Source organism: Cuculus canorus, chromosome 6, assembly GCF_017976375.1.
Source record: "Cuculus canorus isolate bCucCan1 chromosome 6, bCucCan1.pri, whole genome shotgun sequence".
NCBI classification, from domain to species: Eukaryota; Metazoa; Chordata; class Aves; order Cuculiformes; family Cuculidae; genus Cuculus; species Cuculus canorus.
The window spans coordinates 13,825,387-13,841,546 of NC_071406.1; the positions used below are offsets into that span (position 1 = coordinate 13,825,387).

The following is a 16,160-nucleotide window of genomic DNA, read 5'->3' on the forward strand; positions in this document are numbered from 1 at the left end:
TCGGTAAGGAGCCCCTCCCCAGCTTTCGTGTAGCCCCCTTCAAGTACTGGAAGGCTGCTACAAGGTATTCCCAGAGCCTTCTCTTCTCTAGGCTGAACAACCCCAACTCTCTCAGCTTGTCCTCATATGAGAGGTGTTCTATACGAAGGGAGGGGGAACAGTATTATCTATAATATATTATAATTGGAAGGTAATCACATTATTCGTCCAGGCCACAGGCTTTACATTGCCACGGACTGGGTGTATCCATTGGCTTCCACTTACAAGAACTTGAAAACACAATTATGCTCTTTCTTTTTTTAGGACCAATACTAAGAAAAAGAAGCAGCCTCCACCCCAAAGCAGGAAAACATGTCAACATGGAAAATAGCCGCACGTGTGGGTGGGGGACTTTCATTCCTGACTGTTTTATGAAGACTTATGTAGCTCTAAAGGAGGAACGGGGGTGGGGGGGGAAGCAAGCCCGGTGGAAGCTGAAGCAGATGAGCCGAAAGCGAAGGACACAAGTCCAAACAAGCACTGAAGGGAGTGCATGGAGGGGACTCTGGGCCAAACACAGACTTGGAGGGCTTGGAATTGAGCACAGGAACAAAACATAGCCTGGGTCGGGGCAATCCCCTGTTTCAGTACAGGATGGGGGATGATGTGATTGAGAGCAGACCTGCAGAGAAGGACTTGGGAGTGCTGGTTGATGAGAAGCTCGACACGAGCCGGCAATGTGCGCTCGCAGCCCAGAAGGCCAACCGTGTCCGGGGCTGCATCAAAAGCAGCGTGGCTAGCAGATCAAGAGAGGTGATTCTGCCCCTCTGTTCTGCTCTTGTGAGACTCCACCTGGAGTATTGTGTCCAGTTCTGGAATCCTCAGCGTAAGAAGGATATGGAACTGTTGGAATGGGTCCAGAGGAGGGCTACAAGGATGATCAGAGGGCTGGAGCATCTCCCATACAAGGACAGGCTGAGAGAGTCGGGCTTGTTCATCCTGGAGAAGAGCAGGCTCTGAGGAGACGTTATAGGGACCTTCCAGTACCTGAAAGGGCTACAGGAAAGCTGGAGAGGGGTTGTTTACAAAGCCTCGTAGTGACAGGGGAATGGGTATAAACCGGAGAGGGGCAGATTTAGACTAGACATAAGGAGGAATTTCTTCACTACGAGGGTGGTGAGGCACTGGCATAGGTTGCCCAGGGAAGCTGTGGCTGCCCCATCCCTGGAGGTGTCCAAGGCCAGGTTGGATGGCGTCCTGAGCAGCCTGGTCTGGTGGGAAGTGTCCCTGCCATTGGCAGGGGGGGCGTAGAACTGCATGGGCTTTGGGGTCCTTCCCAGCCCAACTCATTCTACGATTCCCAAGGCCGAACGCGTTCCCAGGCTCTCCCTACCCTCATCCTCATTCCCGGGCTATCCCTGTCCCCTTCACCGTCCCCATCCCCGTCACTGCCCCCGCCCCCCACCCTCCCGCCGCCTCCGCGCAGGCTCGGGCAGGGCCGGCACCGCCCGCGGGAGGTGAGGGGAGCGCGGGGGTACGGGAGAGGGGGCGCTGGGGGACGGACAGGGCGGGGGGCGATGGTGGTGCGGTGCCTGAGCGAGGGACACGCGAGGGTGGTGGTGCCCGGGGCGAGGAGCGCACAAGGGATGGTGGCCCCGCTTGGTGCCTCGGGAATGCGCAGGGAACAGGGGTTGGTGGCCTCGTGTGGTGCCTGGGCGAGGGACATGCAGGGGCTGGTGGCCCCGTGGAGGTGCCTGGGGCGAGGGACACACAGGAGGTGCTGTTCCTGCTTGGTGCCTGGGCGAGGGGTGCGCAGGGGGCGGTGTCCCTGCGCGGTGCCTGCGGTGCGCAGAGGGTGGTGGCCTCGTGTGGAGCCTGGGTGAGGGGTGCCCAGGGGGTGCCGGCCCGGCTTGGTGCTTGGGGTGCCCAGGGAATCGCCTCCATGCCTGGTGCCTGGGGTGCAAAGGGAGTGGTGGCCTTGTATGGAGCTTGGGTGAGGGACATGCAGGGAGCGGTGGCTCCTCTTGGTGCCTGGGAGGCTCAGGGAATTATGTCCCTGCTTGGTGCCTGAGGTGTGCAGGGGGTGGTGGCCTCATATGGTGCCTGGGCAAGGGACACACGGGGTGGTGGCCCAGCTCCGTGCTTGGGGCAAGGGACACGCAGAGGATGATGGTGCCTGGGGTGAGGGGTGCACAAGGGATGGTGTCCCCGCTTGGTGCCTGGCATCTGCAGGGAATTATGTCCCTGGGGTGCAGTGGCCCCACTTGGTGCCTGGGGCAAGGGACACGCAGGGGCTGGTGGCCTCATATGGTGCCTGGGTGAGGAATGCACAGGGGATGGTGGCCTTGCTTGGTGCATGGGGAATATGCAGGGAATTATGTCCCTGAGCAGTGCCTGGGGTGCGCAGGAAGTGGTCACCTCGTGTGGAGTCTGGGTGAGGGGTGCCCAGGGTTGCTGGCCCGGCTTGGTTCTTGGAGTGCCCAGGGAATCACCTCCTTGCCTGGTGCCTGGGGGCGCAGGGGATGGTGGCCCCTTGCAGTTCCTGGGGTGCGCAGGGGATGGTGGCCTTGTGTGGTGCCTGGGTGAGGAACAGGCAGGGGATGCTAGCCCTGCTTGATGCTCGGGCCAGGGGTGTGCAGGGGATGGTGGTCCCGCTCGGTACATGGGGCGAGGGACATGCAGACTCCGGGGCGAGGGGTGCGCAACGGAGGGTGTCCCCACTTGGTGCCTGGGGAATGTGCAGGGAATTATGTTCCTGCTTGGTGCCTGGGGTGCACAGGGGGTGGTGGCCCTGCTTGGTGCCTGGGGTGAGGGACACGTAGAGGGTGGTGGCCCCGTGGAGGTGCCTGGGGCAAGGGTGCACAGTGGGTGGTGGCCCTGCTTCGTGACTGGGCAAGGGCTGTACAGGAGGTGGTGCCTATGTGTAGTGCCTGGTGTGCAGGGAATGATGTCCCTGCTTGGTGCCTGGGGTGTGCAGTGGGTGGTGGACTCACTTGGTGACTGGGCAAGGGGCGTGCAGGGGATGGTGGCCCCTGTGAAGGCAGACCTGGGCAGACCTGAGGAGGGCAGTGGGAACAACCAGGCTGGGTTTACTCTGGGCCAGATACCTACTCAGCAGGCTGTTATCTTTCCTCTGTTTTTTATCTTTTGTTTTGCACATCCTGTCAGAACAAAAGCCCAGCTGAGGTGATGAGCAGCAGCACCCAGAGAGGAGAGAGGGATCCAGAGGTGGGGTGCAACAGGAGGAGAGGTGGACCCCAGCACCCATTGAGGAGAAAGGAGCAGCAGGAAGGTGGTGAGTGCACTGACCGGCTCTAATGCTTGCATGGCATCACAGGGAACACATAGGCAGCCTTTCAGTACACACAGTTGTACCATTGTAAACTGTGCAGTTGCACACAAAGTTGTTTTCCTCCAAAGGTGTGAAACGAAACAAAGCGTTTGAAAAGAAGGAAGCAGCATCAGTGCTTTGCAGCCACATTGATGGGGAAACATGACTTCCGCAATGCTGCGCCGGAGGTCTGTGGTAGGGCCAGACAGAGCTCTTGTTTCTATCCAATTTAGGAAATTCACCACCTTCCTTTTTGCTCAGTTGCTTTTCCACAATCAAAGAGCATGAGGCAACAGAATGCCTTCTACTGAGCAAAAGACAAACAAAGAAATGCAACCATCCAAAACCCAAGCCAGAGTGCATCTGGCTTGGAATGAATACTGGACCACATTAGCTGGGAGTGAGGATTTTTCAGAAAGCCAGGCTCCAGTCAAAAATGGACCCTGTCATTTGGAGTCTGAATATGAAAACAGCTTGCAAAACATTTTTTTCAGGCTTCTAACAAAAGAATTTGTCCTTCTTTTGCTCTGGTATCTAGGCTACATTGTGCAGGCTCATGCATATCACTGGTTTTATTCACATGAGTAATTCCATTTGAGTTTGGAGTGACAACGTGCATCTGTAAAGTTACTCATATGCTTTCTGTCTCCTTTATATATTGAAATTATATGGGTTTGGGTTTTTTCCCATTTGCTGGTGCAGCCCAATAACTGCTGGCATCAAGGTTATTGTGAACCATCACGGTTATTATTACTGTTTGCCTGCCTGCCACCTTTGTTTTCATTGCCAGACTAAAATCCAGCTATTCCTCTTTATGCGATCTATTCCAGCTATGCAATTGTAGTATCTGTTTTTATGCAGCCATCTCTCACCTGACTGTGTGAATTCTTCTTCCCTATAAAAGATCCTTTTTGTACTCAGTTTTCCCTCCAGTCATTACTGACAGTCTTTCCAGTTGAGCCATCTGATTCTTTCTCACGCAAGTCTCTCATGGCTTCTCCCGTACTGTCTAATCTGAATTCATACTGATTCTAACATGATATCTGGATGTTTTAATATTTGCCAGCTGGAACATCTTTTTATTCTCATTGCCAAGTACCCACTTTTTCCTCACTCATCTTTCTTCAAGATACAGCTTCTGCTATCCTCATAACCTTGTGTGTCTTCTTTATCCCATTGCTCCATGTTTGTCTAAGGGCAAAATGTCTTGAGGAAAAGAAAAACACATTATCTGTCTTCTATCAAGTGTGGCATTAAGTTCTAAGTGTGTCTGAGTGTTTTATTCGATGTTCCTTTTCCTCAGTCAGGGAATATAAAAAACAGACAAGTAAAATTCAGTGTCTGTCTTTCATATGGAAGCTAATAGCTTTTCGCTGATATGCTCTTAGCTGTCAGGTATATACTATAGTATCCTAAGGAGAGCAGGCAGACTGTCCTAAGGAGAGAGGCCACTGACTCCTTTGTCAACCAGAATCTTTCTTTTTAACCTAGAAAATTTTGTGAACTAGCACAAGTAGAGTCTCCCTTAGGAAAGAAAGTATTTGAAGTTGCTGCTACAGCAGGCCACGAGCTGCCAAGAAGATGCATTCAGTCATACCTAAGTACAGATTTATTACATTAAATCTCCAGGGCATCTGCATCTTGAAAGAATCCAACTAGTAAGTTTTTGTGAAATCCCCAAATGATGACTTCTAGGAACATGGAAAACTGCTATTTCTAGGGGGAAGGGGTGATGACCCATGTATTGGAATGACTTGTTTCCAGTGGTTACAGTAAAAATTGCTTCCAAGGAAAGGGTAAAAGGCCAAATACATCTTAGACTGCCCTGTGAACAAGGTGGGAGTTCCTCATTTCTTCTGTCTTGAAGTGTGAGGACTAGGAACTGTATTTCAATACCCCCTCTGCCATATCAAGAACTTCAGAAATTACCTGTTTGTCTCAGCTGACGTCCAAGGGCCATATTGCTGCAGGGAAAGCTTATAGTCAGGGCATCTATTCCCGTTACATGGTAGGACCACAACAGAGAATGAGCTCTTGACACGCCTATGGATGGAGTTGGCAACAGGACCTTAAATAAGGTTTGAAAAGTAGATTAGATTTCTGTAGTAAATATTAAGGACCAAAAATAAATAAACTCCATACACACTCACGCTGATTATCAGCATAAAGTTTTGATCAGCTATGGCCAGTGCACTGGATTTGTATGCCCACAACACACTGTACTTGTGCCACCTGCAGATGTGGATTTCAGGAAGCTGTTTCTCAAAAACTTTGTTCAAAATTGCATTGCAGTCAGATGATGAATTGCAGTTCTGGAAGTCATAATTAACAAATTACCTTGGGAGATGTACTACTCAAAACTACATATTTGATTTTTTTAAAATGAAAAATTCACATTCTTAAAAACGCAAAGCCCAGCCAACAAAAAACTGCACTAAGTCCCAAACAAAACCTGAAATTTTAATTTATTAAGGAAGATAAGTCATGAGTGTAAGGTAGTGTAGTTGTATTTGGGTTTTTGTCTGTACCGTAAGACTTATTTCAATACAGTTGCAAGGGTGATTTCCTGAATCATTTATTAGAGTTGTATATAAAGATGTGACAAATATTTTAACTGCTGTTTTTCTTTTTCCAGAAATCCTCCCCTGCCCCCCCCCCCCCCCCCCCGATTTGGGAAACAGATTTAATATTTACAGTATTGTCTCAAACCAAGTTGTATTTTTTTACTTAAAAATGAGAAATATACCTAGCACATAGAAAATATACCTGGATATATTTATTCTTGTTTATTTAATAAATTCTTATATTTATTGCCACTTAAGAACCCACTTTGTAATAAGAGATAGAGTAGTGCTACACAGTAATGAATATATAGGATTTCTTTTCTGAGTGAAAACTTCTAGAAAAAAACAAAAGAGAATTTATTAATAATGACAATTTGCATAATGTAGTTTTGCAACTATATGCAAACATATGAATTTATGCTGAAATTGCGGAAGTAGAGCTTTAATATTAACGTGATCTGAATTAAAGAAACAGAATACCTTGCTTGCAGAGCTCCAGAAACAGGCAGACAGCTGCTCACAAGGAGGGATTCGTGATGCCCTCATGTGTTTTGCGGTAACAGTGCCAGTGCCCTCGATTCTCTAGGACTGCACACTCCAGAAGCAGTAGTTCTGTATATAAGCTTATAGTATGTAGAAACTAATTATATGCAACTCTTTTAGAAGAGTTATCTCCTTTGAAATAACTTTACTGCATAAAGCACTGAAATAGAACAATAACATTTAAGAATACTACCCTAAATTGTTAAAATTCAAGTAAGATTTATTTAATGTAAAAGCTGTAAATTTTCAGTATGTTTGTTCTAAGCTTTATAAAGATGACCAAGGTTCTTCTTGTTTTACTTAAAAGTGCATGTCATTTTTCTGAACCCTGCAGTCAGGATAGAGCTGTGTCTGCTGCTTTGCTTTGTCATTTTACAAATCCTCTTTCTGTCCTTCGACTTCCCCCTGTAAGAACAAATACCGTTTTACATCTCCTTCCCTTTGTCTTGAAAACTTGAGTTGTAAGCTCAGTTATGTATTAGCAGCACATTGTACAACATGTAGCAAAACAAGGCCCTTCAATTCAGAATTGTAATAGTGCAGAAATATTACACATACTCTATATTCCCAAAGCCATTCTGGACTTGCAGGTTGAAATGCTGAAACTGAAAATCGAAAGGTTTGAGGGTTGAGCTGAGAAGTCTGGGTCATTAACAAAACAAACAAAAAGATTTCCTACTTTTTTCCCCCAGTATGAGTGGCTTCATATCTCATTATATTTCTAAAGGCTCAGTCCTCTTAAATCTGAAACTTTTCTGAGTATATTGAAAACAGATGGGAATGAATCAGGAAACCGAGGTAGAAAAAAGCTTTAATGAAGATCTATTTAAGTAAAACTTTAAATAAATAAATCATTTGTCTGAGAAACCACATCTAACAGAAATATAAATAATTATATAATGAATACATAAACTACATTTCCTGAAGTAATTCCAGTCTTTCAACATTTCCTGAATTATCTGTATTATGAAACAGTAGTGCGGCGCCATTAATTGATAAGCGCTCTGTGCTATAGTTACCATGCTAATTGCAGCTCTTTAGGTCCTTGTCTCGCAGCATCTCCAACCCTTCGACAATTGGGATTGATTGCACAGGACCTATTTTTAGAATGAGATGGAAGAAGAGTTTGGAGAGCCATAGCCATTTTTTTTGTGTGCTACAGCTGTTTTGAAAAAAAAAAAAAAAAAAAAAAGTTGGATAAAAAATGTTCCGAGTTGTCTTTTTGTGTAGTTTTTTGGTAATAATGCTGGAGTTAGAGCTTCCTGTTGGGTAACTGATCTTGCTTGTACCAAGTTGAAGCTGAGGTCAGTGTGGCATGACCCAGAGGATATTGCTTGGTGACATTGTTCTCAGAAGAGCAGAAATTTTTCTTTGGAAACAGGTCTATTAAGGTAGACAGCAGATGAACTTTGCTGAGCCTGTTTCTATAGAAAGGCAATCCAGGAGTCAAGTTCGTAAGTTAAAATACCAGTGATGAAAGCCACGACTCAAGAGTAACTTTGAACGTGTTTTTTCCCCCAACTCTGAAGTGAAGGTTTGCTAACTGATCTCTTTAAGTGATTGTAGCTCTGATTCCAAGAATGCTTTATGGTGAGAGAGTAAATGGCCCTGATTCACAAGGGTCAGTTGGTGCTCAAAAGGTGTGACTGGGAGGAGACACTCATTCAGTTAATCCCAGATTGGCCTTTTGTTTTCCCATCCTGCTACACAGAGTTCAGCTGGGGTAGATAAACAAATGGACAGGATTTTATTGCTAATCTACTGTATGAAATCAGGGCTGTCTTCTCTGAATGTTTGTGTAATGGGAGGCAAGGTTTCTAGGAAGAATAACAAACAAATACGTAGGAAGTGGAATAACCAGTTTTATAGCTGGGAAGAAGACCCAAACTCGAGGGGACCAGCCTTCTTACCTTTGTAAAGTATTAATAGCAGAGACCCATCACCTTTTTTACATTAAATTATATCAATAGTAGTAATACCTTGGCACTCTCACACAGCACTGCATCAGCAAATTTGAAGTGAAGGAGGTGTTTCTGTCGCCATGTAGCTGTGGAAGTAAATAAATCAATTGGCTAGGGTTACACAGAAGCTTGGCAGTTAGGGAAAGAATCTGTGTTCCATGACTTCAGCTGCTTTGCCCTTTTCAACAGCGTGCCATCAAGTGTAATGGACCTACACGCCTATAATGCATCAATACTTCATAGCTGCTAATTCCCCTGGAAAAGAGAAATGCACACCTTTGAAAATGCTGCCAATCTTTCAGAGAAAACATACAAAGAATATACTTCTGTTTTCTATAGTAATAGCTTACAGAACTGGTTTGCATAAAAGATTAACACAATTTGAACAGCTACTCTTGACAGAATATACTGCAAGAGATTTTCTAGCATGTTTTTGTCACTGAATATATTCTAGTCTTTCAAATGGTAAATTTTAGAGATAAACTGAATGAAAAATTAAATTAGATGTATCAGTTTTATATTAATATGAAATATATTAATAAATAGGAAATATTACTCTAACTTCCGTAGCTTGTTTTGCTGTAGTCTTGTTTTTTCCCCAGATTATGTGCAACTGCCCCTGGACTGCCCTCTGAGTATCTGAAGAGAGGGATGCTGTAAGGATTCATCTTGTAAAAACTTCCTGGGCTTACTTCCTTTTGGAATAAATAGTGATGAGTATAAATTTCAGAAACGGTGAAAATACAGACTTGCACCTATTGCAAATAGAATATTTACTATCTGAAGCATCTCACTGTAGTGCGTTGTCTCACTGTGTCTATTTTGATTTCAGGAATCAAAGTAACAGTTAAGGTGCTCATATTTTATAAAAGGCTGTCCTCCTGACTTCCTGTATGTTTAATATAGAGGTCAGTAATATCGGAGTGATGCTGGGCTACAGTTCACTTGGTATTTTTAGGACAGTAGCAGTGGCGATACTCCAGAAAATGCAAGGACCTGGGATAACGTGCATGCTACAAGAAGCATTTCATACCACGTGTGGTATTGGCCCAAGGTCAGCTAGACTTTCTGTCACCACCTCAGCACAAGCTTCATGTAGCCAGTCTGATTATAAAGTGGGTACCAGTCTTAATTTTCTACCGGGATAGGAGGCTACTGCTAGGTTTTGGAGGCCTTGAGCTAGCTTTTGCAGCAGCACACAGTGAGTGCTTGAAGACACCTGTACCTGAGGAAGCTCTGCAGACTCAGCTCCAGAGTATCAGTATCTTCAGATCACTCCAGATACCTTGTCTGCTTAAATAATAATTCAAGGTGTAAAGGCTCTCTCTCCTCCCAGGTTTTACATTGGCACTTTGCTGGCAGGTACTGCCTACAGCAGGGATCAAGTGGGAATGGCCACTATGCGCAGGGCAGTGGGCAGTGAACTGGAGTGACTGAGTTTTGGATACAGACCTTGCTCTGCATGTGGTGGAGCAGCAAACCGGAGCAGTCACATTGCAGCCAGTGCTCATCTGCTAGAGCCTTGAGGAAGGAGGTGGCATGAAAGGACAATGAGGGGTCTCATTATTCATGGGTGGAGGGAAGGATAGCTTGTGAATTTGCCTGGGACAAGTCCAGATTTTCGAAAACAAGGGAATCCTTGAACACAGGAGAAAATATTTGAAGGAGGTATGCTTTTGTGCTGCTTGACATGTAAACCTGTCCAAACAAGGGATGTTGGCACAGAATCAGAGTACTGAAAAGTCTGTTAAACAAAAGGGTTGCTTCCAGTGCAGCAGTGCAACAGAAGACATGCAGGAGTCTGAGAGGAAAGACAGGAAGGCTTATTATACAAGTTCATCCTGACAGATTGTTACCTATCAATTTACATCCTAGGTCCTCAGTACTGTTGGTATCTGGCTTTCACTGACATAATCTTGGAATTGAAAACTTGTTACCTCATTTGGTGATGTGTGTCACCTCAGACACATTACCAACACAGATCCCAGAATTTGGCCTAATAATGATTTACTTGGGATTTTTAGTGTTTCATAAAATAATCTACTTCAAAATACTCACCATGATACCTTTTAAAGAGGATTTATAGAGGAATGTTTTTCCTCATACTTCTGTCTTCACAGAACACAGTGACATCTTGTGGCAAATGATAGTGTCATTTTTTCCAGATGCATCCTAATTTCAGCTGGTTTACAGATGGAAGTTAAATAAATTCTGGACAACTGCTAATGCATTACTTTCATCTGCAATATTCACTCTTTCCAAATTTTATTTCAAGCGCAGGTTTGTTTTTAGTACTTCTTTATAGTGAAAAAGACGAAGCTTTGACTTCAGCTGTGTTGCACATGTGGAGTATTGCAGTTTATTGCTTCAGCTTGCTGATGTCCTTTGGAAAACTTTTAGCTCCAGCAATGTTGCTGTCCCAGTTTCATTGATATATGACCCTGAGAGTCAGCATTGCAAGTGCTTTATTTAAGTTAGTGTATTTTCACAGATGTCCAAAATTGTCAGGTTGCTCTTGATGAGAATGAAGAGAAAACAGTAACTTTTTATGATAAGGCAGAGACTTCTCCTTTTCTTTCTGTCTTCTTTTCATTTTCCTTTTTTTTAACCCAAAAATATTTTTTTTGTCTTTTCAGAGACCAAGCAGGATTTAAGCCCTGTCCCTGACATTTTGGCACTGTATCCTGACATGGCTGTTCTTTGCAAGTTGAATCTTAGATAAGATCTTGCTTGTCAGGATGAAAGGAAAAGCTGCACACTGTGATTGGAAATCTGCACCCCAGAAGAAGCCTTCACCCTGTGATCGATATAAACACGCTTGCATTATTTGTGGAGGATTTGTTTATCTCTATGGAGGGCGAAACACCACCAGCCTTAGAGATTTTTGGCGATACAACATAGGTAAGTTTGCCCCTTCGCTTGTAGGTCAGGAGTAAACAGATTATACATCCAGCCATCATGAAACTGAGGATACTCCATAGTTAACAGTTTTTCCCCATTTATAATAAAGTCCCTCTGTCAAAATGATGAATGAACCGCATTTTGTACATGGAGCAAATGGTGTGTTTGTTTCTGTTGCCGGTGTCCCAGAAAGTTTAGATTTCGGGGTTTGTTGGTTGGGATGGTTTTTTTTTAACCAGAAATAGAGTCATTTAAAATATCCTCATTCTAGCAAGGGATATCAAAGAGACAGCTTTTGAGTCTTGAGCATGGGAGTAGTTTATGCATGTAAAGATGCACAAAGGGAACACATGAATACAATACCTTGTAAGATTGTATTAATAACACACTATCTCACGTGACACTTTGTATTCTTTGACTTCAGGTGTGGTGTTTCCGGTTGGATTGTTGTTACTGGAACAAAAGAGAATTGTGCTTTGGGTTCATGTATATGGAACAGTTGGGTTTCAATGTAGGTAACAGTACAGCATTAAAGTAAAAGCAGTAACAAGACCAATTTCTGTTACCTGTAATTTTGCTAAATAGAAAAATGCACATAGCTGATTTTGGGGAAGTTCCTCAGTCTTCTGAACAAACAGAGAGGAAAGATGACAGAAGGCTTCATTTTCCCCCATTGAGTCTGGCAGCACAGCCAAAGTCAGAGCCGATCTTTTCACCTTTTTCGTACTGTTTATGCTGTTTTAACCTCAACTTTGGTATATAGTGAAAAATGAATGGGAAGTACTGGATTGCTCACGAGATGGTCCAGAAGAACTCGAAGAACATTCAATGGTGGCGTATAAGGTAGTAGACCAAGATTTATGTTGTCCATATCCTAATATTTTATTTCATATTATGTAATGAAGTGAAATGTCATAGATTATTATGTACTAATATACTATGCCCAGAAAATACTTTTATGTCAGTGTGATTCTGGATGTAGCTGTATCGATGCTTTGGAATCTTTCTGAATAAAGTGACAGTAGTTCAGCTTTGCAGCAGCGTGCAGCTCCCCAGTGTCCTCAGTCAATGCTCAGTATGCAATAGTACTACAAAATAAAGACCTTGGCAGCACATTCTATGATTTGGTTGTACAGTTGTAACAGTTGCTCTGAATTCATTTGCATGATAAGCTACAGCATAAAAACATTCACTTGAGAACTTGCATAGACGAAGGAGTGAAGGCAAATAAGAATTACAGCTTTGCTTGTGAGGGGAAAACAAAATTTAGGGTATCAGGAGCTGCAATGCAATGAAATCTTTATACAAACATGCATAATCTAATATTACCTGAGCAATGCCTTCAAGAACTCCAGATCTGCATCTCTCAAGCTGTCCCAGATTGACAAGGAAGTGAGTAATTCTGGAATGCCATGAAAATAACACAGGGTTCATCAGAGTTTCCTACAGGGAGAAGAGAAAGATATGATTAAAAGTTGGTGGCTATATGAAATTGCCTCTTGAATTGTTAACAGGTCACTATATGCATTATTGTTAATTGTATTTTGGTGATGGCAGCCTTTTCATTTAAGAACTGTTTTAAAAATTATTTTTCTGCTATATGCCTACATGTAAAGTGACAGATATTTTTGCATTTTGCAGGACACACTGTATATTTTTGGTGGGATGGTGGATTCTGCTTTCACACAAGCAAAAACTCCTCTCTGGATATATGACACTGGTATGATACATAATAGCCAGTCTTTTCCATGGGAAATTCCAAGTCCATAGGTACTAATAAATAGTAAGAATCAAAGCGGTTTGTGCTGCTTTTAACATAGCCTTCCCTAGGCTTTACAAGAAGTAATGTGTGTACAACTGTGTGCATAATTACCCTCTAAAATTAGGCTGTTAAGCTATCAAAAGAGACAACTCTAATTAGAAAGTACTAAAGGAAAGTTTTATTTATTTTAAGGTCTCAGAATTTCCATTCCTCTCCTTCCCTGAAGTTTTCTATTCGGTTATAATTCCCAGTAATTATTACATATAATATTTAACGTTTTTTCCTTTTGTTACCTAATTTTTTAAAAGTGAGCTCTTGATTTTATTATGGAAGAAAGTAGATCCGTAAAGAATATCTCATTTTGTATTTTTACTGAAGAAATACGTCAGCTGGCAACAGCAATGATGGAACAGGAAAAACAAGTATAAATAAGAAGGTGGGAAATTAACAGCATTTCATAACACATTTTTTTTTCCTAAGAACAAACATTTGGGATCTCTTTAAGTATGTATTCTGATAAAAGCAGTGCAACATTTGATTTTAGTAATAATGTCATACACTATCTATTCTCCCTCTAGAAATATTGTGTATAGTAACGGCTGCTTATTTTGATGTCAGATGGAGCGAGGAGAGAGAGTGAGATCAATTTCTTTTGGAGCTAGATTTTAGATTTTATTTTTGACCAAGATTTAAGTTTCCTGGCTTCTTTTGTTACTTCACTATGTAACCTTAAGTCAGTGGGGTTTTTTAGTCCTTTCTTTGTTTTCTACCATTTATCTGAAATACCTGCTGAAAGAACAAATATGCTCAGATAGATTATATACATACTTTACAGGAGAAAGCATCTTATTGCTTATAGTAATTATAAAAGAAAATTGGGAATGAGTATTCAAAATTCGTTTCATGTCTACCTTTATCATGGTCATTATTTTAAAGTCTTCCCTGGCAAGTACAGCTTTTAGTAATGTAAGCTTGCACTGCTTTCTCATTCTACCTCTGGTGCTGGGTATCTGGTATTTCAGCTTCTTCATAGTGATTGTAGATCAATCTGTTATTGATCTTCTGTTCTGTTATTTGAGGACTTCTTTTAAGGGATCTGTGAAAAGGAACAAGAAAAATAAGGCTGTTGTCATAAGGTTTACACAGTGAGTAGGAGCAGCCATACATTCATCAGTAAATCTGGGGATTCTGCAAGTTCAGAAAATGCTGAAAATTGCAGGTAATTTCTGCATTGTGAAATTCAGCCTTAGGAAACATTAAATACTTTATGGTATCTCCTTGATTCAGTATCAGGTAAGGATAATTATACAAACTATGTCTCCTGTACTGCTCTTTTTGCGGGAAGCAGATTTCTTCATCTTTGTCATTGGAAAACACCAGGATGAGACTTAGTTGAAAATTAGAGCTGTAATTTGAAAAATTACTGTTGGAGGAGTGTCCTCTTGTGGTCTGGGATATAAACTGCGCTTTATTAAAACAATCCCCTAGATTCCGCAAGATGGACAGAGTGCCGTAACGTACCAGCAGAGACTGAGGTAAGGAGCCAGGAAGTGGTGAATGTGTGAATCAAATGCCTGTTGCTTTGTTGATTAAACAGATTGCTTTGAAATATGTTCCCCCAAACAGTTCCAATCTCATCTCTTCAGAGACATGTGGCTGTACTTTGCACTTTCAATAACTAAGGCTTTTTCCTTCTTTAAAACAGTGTTTAAAAATACTGCTCTTAAATTTTAAGTCCTATAGAAGAAGTTAAGTTTTCTCCTCTACTACTGCTTCTGTTTTTCTAAAATCCTTATAAAGAAAACTAATTTTAAATGCAATATTGCACGCATACAAGAAGCCTGTGCTTTTAAACGTAGGGCTGTGAAAACAGATTGGCAGTCACACTAATACATTTTGAAATGTGAAGTGCTGCAGCAGTTTTCATTTCTTCGGTCTGAACACGTGGACTCACCAAGTTACTGCCACTTCTAATTGAAACCTCAGTGGAAGCATTTATGTCTTGGTCTTATGAGACTGGTTTTATAGCACTGCATGTAAAGAATGACTCATATTTTGCTCTTGAAACTTCATCCTCACAATGTTACTACACTATGAAATTGCACCAAAAATTGTTAAGAAGTGACACAGTCACTGCTATGGTCCCCTGTGTTCAGCGGGGGTGTCAAGAGAGAGTTTGGGACTGCAAGATATTTCATGAGGGAAAAAAAGTGTTATATGGCTGATGAAATTTTATGTACAACAAATATGATGGAATTATCTATTAACTCCTTCTTACATATAGGAGTAAATAATTTCTTGCAATTAACTTTAACTGTATAGAGAACATGGCATCCCCCTAAGAAAACGGGCTGTTTGAGAAGAAGCAACCAAGAACAAAACCAAACACTTGCCTTATATTCTGTTGTGGCTTTAGCTGGGCCTCCCCGGGTTTGGGTCCAGTGCGGAAAACTGCTGTGGGCGCAGTGGGAACCACCTGTTTTCATAGAAACATACAATAGTTAAGGTTGGAAGGGACCTTAAAGATCATCCAGTTCCACCCCCTTACTATGGGCAGGGACATCCCACTAGATCCGGCTCCCCAAGGCCCCATCCGACCTGGCCTTAAACACCTCCAAGGATGGGGCAGCCACAACCTCCCTGGGCAACCTGTGCCAGTGCCTCACCACTCTCATAGTGAAGAAATTCCTCCTTATGTCTAGTCTAAATCTGCCCCTCTCCAGTTTATACTCATTCCCCCTGGTCCTATCCCCACAAGCCTTTATTTTCTGTTGAGGGCCTGGGCACAGCCGAGGGCTAGTGGTGGGGCAAATCCACACCAAACAAAGTAACTTACTCTTGGGGCTAAAGTTTCCTCAGTGTGGAGAGGCGGTGCTTGATGGTGGAAAGAGCTGCATCTCCCCATTATATTCCCAAGAGTTGCAGGGTGTATTTACAACATGTCCTGAAACTATACCCAGCAGCAGTTATGAAAGCAGAGCTACTGATGTGCGTGCAGAGCGCAGGAGGCTGCAGGCATGGGATATTGTGCTGCAGCTAAAAAGGGAGGGATGCCTAAATTTGAGAATGCTCTGTATTTGCATCCATGCAAGTCTTCAGTGCTGGCTTTATTCTGTATT

At 43.0% G+C, this 16,160-nt stretch overlaps 2 protein-coding genes across 11 annotated transcripts in view; one reads left to right on the top strand and one right to left on the bottom strand.

Moving 5' to 3' along the window:
• The window catches only part of LOC128852479 (ras guanine nucleotide exchange factor F-like), a 37,454-nt gene that overhangs the window by 13,496 nt on the left and 7,798 nt on the right, over positions 1-16,160 (top strand). For 3 of the 10 annotated variants that reach the window (XM_054069726.1, XM_054069734.1, XM_054069735.1), the window contains exons 1-6: positions 1,424-1,496; positions 3,148-3,274; positions 11,015-11,279; positions 12,043-12,122; positions 12,921-12,999; positions 14,530-14,576. In XM_054069726.1, coding sequence (XP_053925701.1) covers positions 11,117-11,279; positions 12,043-12,122; positions 12,921-12,999; positions 14,530-14,576 — 369 coding nt within the window. In that variant the 5' untranslated portion in view covers positions 1,424-1,496; positions 3,148-3,274; positions 11,015-11,116. Of the gene's footprint in view, positions 1-1,423; positions 1,497-3,147; positions 3,275-9,217; positions 9,287-11,014; positions 11,280-11,703; positions 12,123-12,920; positions 13,000-14,529; positions 14,577-16,160 lie in introns of those variants that run through there. The other 7 variants (XM_054069727.1, XM_054069728.1, XM_054069732.1 and 4 more) reach the window with 6 other exon arrangements.
• LOC128852482 (uncharacterized) lies at positions 2,020-2,643 on the bottom strand. The gene has a single exon (XM_054069766.1). The coding sequence runs from the start codon at positions 2,641-2,643 to the stop codon at positions 2,020-2,022; it is 624 nt and encodes a 207-aa protein (XP_053925741.1).

Excerpts from the sequence above, each read along its gene's own strand:
- LOC128852482 (XM_054069766.1), bottom strand. The coding sequence starts at position 2,643 with ATGTACCGAGCGGGACCACCATCCCCTGCACACCCCTGGCCCGAGCAT.